The 12,321-nt window shown below is 39.9% G+C and overlaps 1 protein-coding gene across 2 annotated transcripts in view; it reads right to left on the reverse strand.

Moving 5' to 3' along the window:
* Positions 1 to 4,862: 4,862 nt before the first annotated feature.
* Positions 4,863 to 12,321, reverse strand: part of LOC106063245 (uncharacterized) — an 81,648-nt gene continuing 74,189 nt past the window's right edge. Inside the window, exons 7-8 of one of the 2 annotated variants that reach the window (XM_056009750.1) lie at positions 5,803 to 5,826; positions 4,863 to 4,934 (exon numbers count right to left, since the gene is read on the reverse strand). In XM_056009750.1, coding sequence (XP_055865725.1) covers positions 4,878 to 4,934; positions 5,803 to 5,826 — 81 coding nt within the window. In that variant the 3' untranslated portion in view covers positions 4,863 to 4,877. The remainder of the gene's footprint in view (positions 4,935 to 5,802; positions 5,827 to 12,321) is intronic. The other variant, XM_056009749.1, reaches the window with a different exon arrangement.

Below are 12,321 nucleotides of genomic sequence, written 5' to 3' on the forward strand. Positions count from 1 at the left end.
TAGGGACAGGGATTGGTATCAGTCATCACTTATTGTTTTTTTTTTCCTCTTCAGGGTACACTAACTAAGCTGTGTACGGGCATCGCCTTAAGGTTTAAGAAACTACATATCAATGGAGGCTAAACTTTAATTTGGAAGTATGAGTCTGATATATGTCACATTAATAATACAGAAGAACAAATTAAATCTTCACATATGTCGTCTTGGAGACGTGGTGTCTTCAGTATGTGACTTCAGTATGTGGTGGTGTTTTTTTTTTGTTGTGTTTTTTTTTTTTTTGCCAATTGACATTCAATATTTTTCTTAGACAAGTCTTGTGGAAGTGTTTTTTTAGCGGCCCCCGAAAGGGGATAATACGCTATTAGTTTTGTGCGAAATGTCTGTCCGTCTGTCCGTCTGACCGTCTGTCCTTCCGTCCCGTTTAGATCTCGTAAACTAGAAAATATATTGAAAATCCGACCTCACAATATTTTAGACCATTCAAAGTTCTGATGCAATGGCTACTTTTTTTTTTCTGAAAGCGAAAAATCTAATTTTTAAAATTAGTTATGCAAGCAGTTTTTTTTTAAAGAAAAAGCTAATTAGTATGCATTATAAGTTAGACCTAAATTAAAACGAATAGTAATCTTATAAACTTCATTTTCGTGAACTTTTTCTTTATTGTGTTTTTTTTTTTTTTTTTTTTGAGCATTCGAATAAGAGATTGGACCTTATCAAAACAATTACATTAATTATAAGACTTCAGTTAGGCCAGGAGAGGCGCGGTAGCTGAGCGGTAAAGCGCTTGGCTTCTGAACCGGGGTCCCCGGGTTCGAATCCTGGTGAAGACTGGGATTTTCAACTTCGGAATCCTTAGGCGCCTCTGAGTCCACCCAGCTCCAATGGGTACCTGATATTAGGTGGGGAAAAGTAAAGGCGGTTGGTCGTTGTGCTGGCTACATGAAACCCTCGTTAACCGTAGGCCACAAAAACAGATGACCTTTACTTCATCTGCCCTATAGACCACAAGGTCTGAAAGGGGAACTAGTTAGGCCAGGTTCACATCTAACTTTGCATTCACTTGCACCTATCCTTTGATCTGCTGTACCGTTGGGGCACTACACAAGATGTCAACCTTCTTTTTCCATTTGTATCTCTCATTTGTCTATGATATAATTTCATTTGAATGTTCTTTCTGAAAATATTGAAGCCTGCCTGGGTGGACAACTTCGGGGGCCGATTTTGAGTTTGTGTTTCCACACAAACTGTCTTTGTAATCTTGTTTTTTTTTTTTTTTTTTTTTTTTTTGCATGTTTTCTGTAAACTGTCAATGTTTCTGGGGGTCTGACTGAGTGGTGAAACTTTTGGCTTCAAACCGGGGTCTGGAATTCGATTCCTGGTGAAGACTTAGATTTTTATATTTCTAGATCTTTAAGCCCACTACCTAAAAAAATAGGTAAAGCCGTTTGGTCGTTGTGCTAGCCACATGACATCCTCGTTACCGTAGAGGCACAGAAACAGATGACCTTTACATGGCACGGTCTCGTTTAAATGTCGTCTAGGACTAAATTTAACTAAATCATCAAAACAAAGTTTCGCTATTTTAATTGAACATTATAAACTTTAAGTACGAAAACATTGTTTGTTTATTTTCTAGTTTTTGACTTTTGTAATGCCATGTAACCATGTATGTACCATTGTTTACAAATGTATCTCTTTCACATGGTAACGCATAGAACAAAGTTATTTGTAGGTTTAATTTTAATAAGTGGTTGGGATCCTACAGCTCAAGAACAGCAAACAAACTCAGCGTTGAATTTTATAACAAACTAAAATGTACATTCGACTAGAATAACATTTTTCTAACAAACGTAAAGACATTTCGGGACAGAAGACTGAAAAAAATTTATTTAAAATACAATGCTTTAAAAGACATAGAGATTAATGCCCATTTCTTATTTCATATTCTAGGACACATTTGTACAAGTGCTCCCTTTTCCATGATGCCGTTAGAGCATTGAAAATCTATGCCTGAATCAGCCAGGAAAACCCAGAGTTTAAGTCTGTAATATGAACGACTAGGTGAACGTGCTTAGGAGGTAATTAGCTCCCTTTTTTTTTACGAAGAACAATGTCAGGTATAAATCAACCAAGCTACACTTTTTTTTTTCTTGGAAGATTTGTTTTGATCCCGGGTGAGAAAGGAGAAGGGTTGGCCATGGTGTTAGGGACGTCACAATGTAGCCTCGTTACGGAAATGACGAAATGCAAAGAATTTATCAAACATCACGTGATGGATTCCGTCTAGCGCTCAATAGGCCTACATAGTCATCCATTTAATGAGAAAAAAAAAGACATTTATAATCAATTTTCATGCAAAGACCGTCCACCAATGTCACAAAGCCACCAAATTATACTATAAGCAATACATATTTTTAAAAATGAAATAAGATGTAATATTCTTTTTGTTTTAATTTAAATCTGAAATTTAAATTTGATAATACTTAACATTAAATAACTCTTAATACTTACCAAACCAAAACGAACTGTACAATAAAAATTTAAAGAAACAATGCAATTATTTGTAAAGAAAATATACTTCATATAGTGATTTTGTATATTTTTATCACTCCAAAAATTTATAGTTCTATCCAGGGTCACCCCTAGATAATTTGGCGTATTTTCACGCTGGAGTTGCAGCCCACCGAGTTGAAGCTCGAATGGAGCCTTAAGAATGTCGATCCCTAGGCTGAACATTTACCAGGTCGTTTTGGCAACGTTTATCTGAATCTTCCATTTGTTGCAATACGAGGAGATGGTTTGGAGGTATGCTTGAAGTGCCGCCTGAATTTGGTCGGCTTTCTTCCCGGTTGACCAGAGGACAATATCATCAGCATAAAGCAGTTTTTTGGATCGTAGTGAGCTGGGCAAATCGTTAAGAAAGACTATGAAAAGTGTACAGGACATGGCGGAGACCTGAGGCAGGCCATTGAGTTGTTGTTTTGGCTTGCTAAGGAAGTGCTGGTATTTTGTACGTGTGCTCCTCCCATACAGAAAGGATTGTATCCAATTGTATATCTTGTCCCGCACACCTATAGCTCTTAGCTTAAGATAGAGGCCTTGCTTCCACAAACGGTCTTAAGCCTGTTTTAGGTCTATGAACACTGCGTATGTGCTCTCGGACCTCTGGAACCCGTCGGCCACCTCCTGTGCGAATGTTGTGACCTGGTCGATCGGGCTCAAGCCTGCCCTAAAGCCGGCCTGTTCTGGCGCCAGGATACCGGCACTCTCAAAGCACCAAACTAGCCGCTCGTTAACCATTCGCTCAGCAACTTTGCCAAGAGTTGAGGTTAGTGAAATGGGTCTGTAGGACTCCACGTTAGTCGCGTCTTTTCCCTTCTTAAGGACTGGCACAATGACAGCACTCTCCCAGGCCCCGGGCTGTCTGGACTCTGCCCAGGTTCGATTCATAAACGCCAGGAGTTTACCTCTCGCAATGCCCCCAAGGTGTTTTACCATCTCAGGGGTAACCTTGTCTGGCTCCGGAGCATTTCGGTTTTTGCACTTAGTTATCGCTCTGTCCAGCTCAGCACGACAGAAGGGCGCGTTGCACGTTGCTTGGCTTTCCGGCTCATCTGGCTCCCTCTCGAGCCTCTTACGTTCTTTGTTGAGGGCCTTGGACATGGCAGACTTCTTTTCGGGCTTGCTGATTTTAGCAAAATGTCGATTCAACAAGCCGGCCATTGTGGTTACCGTAGAGACCGGCCCTCTGGGTGACAATAGAGGGTCAGTCGTTAGCGCTGTGTCTTTGGCCTCTAGGTTTCGCAGAAGACGCCAGGCTTTCGAGGAGTCCCGAAGATCGATCCCGGTGCAGGCAGCGTTCCAATGGTCCGACCGGACGCGACGGGCCAGTTCACTCGTGGCTCTGCAGAGCCGATTGTACTCCCGCCGGATTTCAGGGGTACCCTTCCGTTCAGCAAGCCTCCAGGCTCGCTTACGTCTCAGGACCAGCTTATTCAATTCCTGAGACCACACGCGTTTCTGCCTTACGCCAGGATAAGTCCGCGGGACAAACCTCTTAGCCGCACCCAACATAGCTGCTGTTATTTCGCCGTATATGATGTCAACGTCCCTATCCTCCACTGCTAGATTCATAAGGGCAGTGGTGACTGCTGCCTCGTAGGCTGGCCAGTTCGCCTTGGTGTAACTCCACCTACGCGGAGCTTTTGGGGTACACCACTGGCCTCTGAAAGGGGCAATTGTGACTAGTAATTGGTCTATGGTCACTTCCAATGTCGTCTAAGACTTGAAACTGATTATGGGATTCTAAATTAGCTGTGATTAGAGTAAGGTCTGGTCTAGATTGGCTGCCATTTCCGGTATGGTATAGAGTTGGGGGAGTATGTTTAATTTTGCAGACAGAACAAATTAGAATTATTTAGAAGTTCATAAATTTTATGTCCCGATGAGTCGGTTGAATCATAGCCCCATTGTTGAGACTTAGAATTAAAGTCTCCTGCGATGACGTTGTGAGTATTGATATTAGTACAGTCATATTCGAGACTAATTTCTTGCTTGGGGGGGGGGTACAGATTAGTTACCGTAAGTTTAAGCCCAAGTTTATGTACTTCAAGGGTGATGGCGTCGGTACGCAAATGCACTTGTGGACCAGGAACTTGTGTAGCAACCAGGTTGTTGCGTACATAAGTAATAAGCCCCCGGCAGTCTGTGCACCAGACGGGAGGACCACAAGCAGAGATGAGAGGACGCTTATGTTTGTTTTTTATATCGCTTTATCGACTTGTTCCTATTTTAATGCATTTTATTGTTTAAAGAACGTAAACGGGATGTTAAAAAACAAAATTTAAACCAAATGGATTTTAGTGTGAAAATAAAAATTAACATACCTGAGGCCGGATGGCGGCTACAGACAATCTGCCTAGATCTATGTAGTCCTGTGTTTAAATAACATTTTTAAGAGCATAAGCGCTTAAGAAGCAAACAAGCAAATCTACTTTACGAAACATTCAGTGACCCAATTAGCAGAGGTACAATAAAGGATTACTGATCAGATCATATTACAAAGTGAATCCTTATTTCTCTGGCAGTGGTCGCAAACTGTGGCTCTCGAACCGTAAGTGGCTCTTTGATTCTTTGGCTGTGACTCTTCCAGAAAGAATGTTTAGTGTAGGCATGGAATTTTATTAACTTTTTTGTTGTGTATGAGAAGAGTAAACTCATTTGAAACGCAAAAACTACGGAAAACAAGAAAAACGTTTAAAATACTGTTTTTTTAATAACTTATAGAGCGATTGTTTTTCTCTTAAATATTAATGAATGTTAGATTTCACCCCGCCCCTTCCCGCTTCTCCCAGAGAAAGAATCAAAGTTAGATCTAGTACACCTTTCATTATTCCAGCGATAAGCATTTAGATCTAGACTTAGAAGACAGTGCGCTAAATTGTCTTGAACATTAATTTATTTAACTCTTAAAATTCCCAAACGCGATAGTCCTTTCAAGAACGCCATAGTTCTTTCAAAATTAATGTTAGATCTAGACCTAGATTTAGTCTCTAGACCAAATTTAACTTTATCTTTTTTTACTTGAATATTGATAACGTTAAGACTACAAAATTATTTCAAGTTTAAGTAGATAAAATATATTACGACTTCACTGGTTTAGCTTTCTACCAGCTGTTTGACGCTACAAGTCAAAGATTAATTAATTAATCAAATAACTTAATTGATGCATTTTGATCAATAAACATTTACAATAAAAATGTATGTATAAAAGTTCTAAATATAAGTCACTTTGGTACTTACCTCGTTTTCTAGATCTCTTTTACGCTGAAATAAAATGTTATTTATAAAGCAATGGTACAGATTATATTAAGTCTATTTAAAGAACACATCAGTTTGTAGAAGCAATTATTTCAAAGTGTAATGGGTCAAGTATCTTACAATACATTTTCGTTTATAACACATAGCTAAAAGTCATTGGTTAATATGCATGACTGCATGCATGACGGGTAGGACGTAATCATCTTCTTTTTTGACGTAACGTCTGTATCATATAAGATAAGATAAGATTGTCATGAAGATATGGTTCAGTGCAAAACTGGCCTAACTGAGGTTAAACAATGATAAAGAAATCTTATAGATTTAATAGTGTTGAAATCAAAGTTAAAATAAATAGGCCTAAGGTTTGTCTTTGAGTCCGAAGATTAATAAGGAACGCCACCACAGCTGTGACTTACATATTTTGCCAAAGTTTAAATATGTTTTTTGATAAAGATTGCTAATAAATGTTTAAAAGCATATATCGAAAGTATGCATAAACAAAACTTAATTCTTCTGTTGATAATCTCAAAAAAAAAACTTGCAGTCTACAAGAGTATATACATATATAAGGCTCCTTCTGTCTCGTAAGACAATGGATGCGCCCAGATGAGTCACTGGCTTTGGTTACGTCTTGAGACGGGGCAGAATCTGGAGTGGCTGATCAAGCCAATTCTGGATCGGCAGAGTTTGCCACAGTTGGAGCATTTATATTCATCTGTCCTAGGGCTCACTGACAGGGCAGCTTTCTTTTTCTTTCTCTTGACCGAAGCAGCTTCATTTCTTTTGCATTCAGCAAAGTTCGTGCCAGCACGTACACTCTGTCTCCATGCTGTCCGGTCTTGGGCTATATCCTCCCACATACTTTGGTCGATGCCCATGGTTCTCATGTCTCGCTTGCAGACATCTCTGTAAGTTAGTCTTGGGCGGCCCTTGGGTCTGGCTCCCTCTGCTAGCTCAGCTTACAGGATGTCTTTAGGGATTCTTCCATCTGGCATGCGAGTGATATGACCGAGCCAGCGTAGTCTTCTCTGTTGAAGGAGAGCATAGATGCTGTGTATATTGGCCCGTGTCAAAACGTCCTGGTTGGTAACACGATCCCTCCAGGAGATGTACATTATGCGTCGCAGGCAGCATAGGTGGAAGCTATTTAATCTGTGCTCTTGGCGCATGTACGTTGCCCAGCTCTCACTGCCATAGAGAAGTGTGCTCAGAATGCAGGCATTGTAGACAAGGATTTTTGTTGCCGTGGTCAATTTGGTATTTTCCCACACACGCTTAGAGAGTTTTGTCATTGCTACAAAAGCCTTCCCTATTCTTTTGGTCAACTCAGTGTCTAAGTTTAAGTTGCTGGCTATTGTTGTTCCCAAGTATGTGAATTCCTGCACCACCGTAAGTGTGTGATTTCCAATGTGTATCACTGGTATTTCTGCAATATCTTGTGCCATGATTTCAGTCTTGGAGAGGCTAATTGTAAGGCCAAACTCTTAACAAGCAGCTGCCAGTGCATTCACAAGCCTCTGTAATCCTTCTTGTGAATGAGATATTAGTGTGGCATCGTCTGTGAACAGCGGTTCTCTAATCAAGATACGCCGTCTCTTTGTTTAGGCTTTAAGGCGTGCCAGGTTAAATAGCTTTCCATCGGATCTACTGTGGATATATACTCCATCTTCCAGGGATTTAAAAGCGCTGGTGAGTACAACTGAAAAAAAGATGCCGAATAGTGTTAGAGCCAGAACACATCCTTGTTTTACTCCTCTCTTGATGGAGAATGGCCTAGAGGTGGAACTGTCAAACTGTACGGTGCCCTGCATGTTTTCATGAAAAGCTGACACTAGTTTCCGTAGTTTGTTTGGACAGCCGATTCTCTCTAATACGGCAAACTGGTTCTACTTACAAAGTCAAACGCCTTGCTCAAGTATAATAAAGCTATAAAGAGGGGCTGCCTATTTTCTCTGCTTTTCTCCTGTAGCTGTCGCAGGGAGAACATCATATCTGTTGTGGATCTACATTCCCTAAAGCCACACTGCGATTCTGGGTAAACTCGTTCTGCCAAGATCTGTAGTCGCTTCAGTACTACTCTGGCATAAGCCTTCCCAACTATGCTAAGAAGTGAAATGCCCCTACAGCTGTAACAATCCATGCGGTCACCCTTATTTTAGTAAATCGTTAGTATGTTGGCATCCTTCAATTCTTTGGGGACTATTCCTTGCTCCCAGCATAAACTTAGCAGTTCATGGAATTGCTTGATTAGGGCATGCTTTCCAGCCTGAATGACTTCAGCAGGAATGCCATCTCCTCCGGGTGCTTTCCCGTGTGCAAGCATAAAAATGTCTGTGCTCAGTTCCTTTACAGAGGGAGTTTCATCTAATTCGCTCAAAACTGAAAACGTAATGAAGCCTATAGTTCGATATCAAGAAAGCTACTGTTGTTGAATGGAAGAAAACCGTCATGTCGAATTCGTACTGAAGAGATATCGCCTGTCCGGCAAGGCCAATATCGACCGTTGAGGACACGCCAAAGAACTTTTGACGTAGGAGCCATTGTACTGCCAACGACACTTAAGGGCAGTAGTGCTATATTGCGGCTGAATCGGCTGAATCTGTGCTAGACGTTAGATAGCAAGATAACCAGTATTTTAGCACTGGACTTTGACTTTGTCGCTGTGTCAACTGTTGGACCGTTCCAGTTTTACTTTGTACAGACGACCACCTGGAACCACCGTACCTGCGTCAAAACCAGCAACCAAAACCAGACTCTACGACATAGATAAACCGGAATCAGACGACAGATCACCGTGAACCAGAACCAGACGCCGTACCACCAAAGAACCGGAGCCGTTGCAGACTAGTACCGACGGACCTTGGAGAGCCGAAACGTTTGCTGTCCTTATCTCACCGCTAGGGAAGACATCGCCGTGAGCCTTGCCGCCGGGACAGACATTAGAGTAGGAAGAGTGGACCCGAGACTGACTGTGAAGTTATCGCCGCTTCTGAGACAGATAAGTCAAGTGTTATTTAACTACTTTCTCCTTAGAATAATTAGAGTCTGTAGAGAAGTGACCACTCGCTAGATTATCACTACCAGGTTAAATCGTGGTGGATTGGGGATATCCTTAAAATTAGGTGTAATCTAGCAAGAGGTCCATATATACACGTTTAGCTGTTAATTCGTCCTGTATGTGAATGTGAATCATTTAGGTAAGCATTTTTTAGTAACGTCGTGTATTAATTGTTTGCCATACTTCAGTCCTAATTCTTACTGTCAGACGAAAGTCTCATTCATTAGAACTAGATCTATAGTTTGGTGTTTATCGTATTTAGGTTTATTTTCATAGTGTATTTGTAAGAAGTAACTAAGATCTAGCGTAATCTAGACTAGATCTGGGTAACAATCGAGGTGAAGCCTGATTGCCCATTTGTATATTTAGTATTTGTAAATAAACAGGTTGGTCTATTTACCGGCGACTCATGTTGAGTAACACGTAGTCTGTTGAGTGTGCGTGTGTCGCACATCGTATGCAGTCGGGTCAAAGGGTAGCCTACACACTGGTACCAAGGATACTAAGTGTAATTTGGAAAGTACAGAAGTTATTATAAGTCGGATTTGGTAGTCTAGACGCCGAGGGTAGAGTGACGAATTTAATTCATTTGAATCAAGAGATATTAGGAAGCCGCGGAGCGATGTTACGCTCAAAAGGTAATAAGGCAACAATGTATTGATATCAAGGAAAAGTAAGATTTATAATTTATTCTTTGTTGTTGATCATGATCATACATCAGTCAAGAGTTAGGTCGTGTGGGGACAAGTAAGTGGGGAGAGGAAATAAAATACACTTGTAAATGCCCGAAAGAACGTTAGGTGTATAGTGGGAGAACGAGTATTGATAAATGTCAATTTGTTATATTAGGTAAAATGTCTGTCCTGACGTGTGAGGGAAAGCGGTGTAACCTCTGGAACGTGATGTGATGAAGTATAGATAGACACACCTATAGAGTCAGCGTAAACGAACTATGTCTGCGGTCACCTATGGCACATCACATTAGACAGTATTACTTAATGACACTTGAGGGAAATATTTGTTCAGAGGAACTTGATTGAGGACACAGGAAGAGAAGTTGAAATCACAATCAAGACTCAAGTTGTGTTGTCTTTTATGTTTCCCTACATTTTGGCCCTTGCACAATGTAAGACTAAGACAGTAGATTAAAAAATTGACAGACACTTGTTTTTAGCGGGAGGGGGAGGAGTTGTTATGACATGATTAGGAAGTAGTTTTTTGTTTCGGGATTAGGGTAAAGTTTTACATAGCGACGATGACGTAAAGTGGGTTAAAAAACAAGAACACTCTAAATGACGCTAAAAAGAAGACGCTTCTTGTAGAGCAGTAGAATAGATAAACGGAGTTACGGACAAAGCTGACATCGGAAGATCACCCTAGCGGAGACGTTTTAAAATGTTTTCTTCAAACGTTTTGACCCATATTGTTGCAAAAAGCGGTCTACATTTAACAAGGTCTTATTAGAAGATATGAGGCTTGGAAGCTTAGCGATAAAGCGCTTGGCTTCTGAACCGGAGGTCCCGGGTTCGAATCCTGGGATTTTCAATTTCGGGATCTTTTGGCACCTCTGAGCTCTAAAGGGTACCTGACATTAGTTGCGGAAAGTAAAGGCGGCTGGTCGTTGTGCTGGCCACGACACCCTTGTTAACCGTAGGCCAAAGAAAGAGATGATCTGCCCTAAAGACCACAAAACAACGTTTTTACTCTTTCATGTCTCAAGATTGTCTGCCGTTTCACATTTGCATTACGCTAATTTCATCATCCTCAATGTATAACCATCAATCAATCGCTTAACCTCTTCTTACCGCCGCCTAGAAAACACACACACACACTGTATAACACCCTTTTTTGTTTGAAAGTTTAGCCGCCCCCACCCCCAATTCGAGGAGCTCGCCACCACCCCTTGGGGCGGCGCTTATGGAAAAACCCATAAACTCGCACGCAGTTTCTTAAATAACTTTTTATTGTACGAATATCGTCTCCCCCCCCCCACCCCCCATTATTCAAAGGATAATAGAATCATTAGAATTTAAATAAAATATTTAAGTAATTTTTTAAAATTATTAAACCAAAAATTAAAAAAAAAGGAATCTTGCTATAATGATTTGGCCGCCCCTTACATTTGGCCGCCTGCGTGCGATGCACACATTGCACAATAGGTAGCGGCCGCCCTGGGCATACACATGTATGAATTGTGGCAAAGTCTGCCGTTCTAGAATTGGCTTGATTAGCCACACCAGATTCTGCTCCGTCTAAAGATTTAGCCAAAACCAGTGACTCATTTGGGCGCATCCATTGCCTTTCGAGACAAAAGGAGCCATATATATATATATATATATATATATATATATATATTCGTAACTTTAAAACTGCACATGAATCAATGTAGTGGAGATAAACTAATTCACGGTGTGTACCGTTAATTTGATATAATGAAACTTAGACGTTCTTTTACAATGTCACAGAAATTTCTTTCAGCCTACAAAAGATAATATATATATACATAATTATTCAACATATATGAATATGTAGTATATACTAATTCATAGCTACATCACTGATCCTATAGTGAGACACTTGCGTAATACCAAATCAAAAGTCTCACTAACACGTAGTCGACTAGTTCAGATAATAACTTACAGAAGACCGTAAGTTTTGTATATTTATATTTTCAATATAGACTTTTACAATAATAATAATAACAATAATCTCTATTATCCGTAAGGAAATGAGTCTTGTGCATAGTACTAAACAAAACATTGTATCTAGACCTATAGAAAACCAAAATGTAAGCCTACATTTACACCAGACTCACTCATAATTTACATGTCAAAAGTTTAAATCAGATAGTTTCTATTTAATGATTTGATTATAGTATTGATGATAGGGTTGTATGTTGAAACCTGTCTTCATTCCTGCCTAAAACAGACTTCAAGTTTTACATTTACATAATTTCATGGTTACTTGCACAGGACATTTTGTGCATTTTAAATCTTTTCAAACAAAACTTTCCCATGTCTACCGGCAATTAAAACAAAAATAAGGGAGCAACTTACCAATTCTTTCTCCGATTCTTGATCAGCATTTCTACCGGTCAGCCAATAGCCCCATGGGAGTAACCGTCTTTTGTTTCCTGTGGCATCATCTAAATTGGTTCAATGGATCAAGAAATTAGAGTTTTTCAGTAATAACGAAAAACGTCCAAAGAGAAGCACCATAATCGTGTAAGCCAATATAATAATACAAATAATAATAATAAATAAATAATAAATAATAAGAAATTTATCTTACTATTGTGAATTACACAAAACAATCTTAAATATTTATATTCCAAAGATACCAGATTAAAAAGGAATTCCAACTATCCCTTCAAAATAGATTTCCTGTGCTACAACTAGTTGAGGCCGAAGAAAGCGTTGATAAATCTTGGCCAAATTTCAAAG

This window comes from Biomphalaria glabrata, chromosome 14 (assembly GCF_947242115.1).
Source record: "Biomphalaria glabrata chromosome 14, xgBioGlab47.1, whole genome shotgun sequence".
In the NCBI taxonomy this organism is placed as follows: Eukaryota; Metazoa; Mollusca; class Gastropoda; family Planorbidae; genus Biomphalaria; species Biomphalaria glabrata.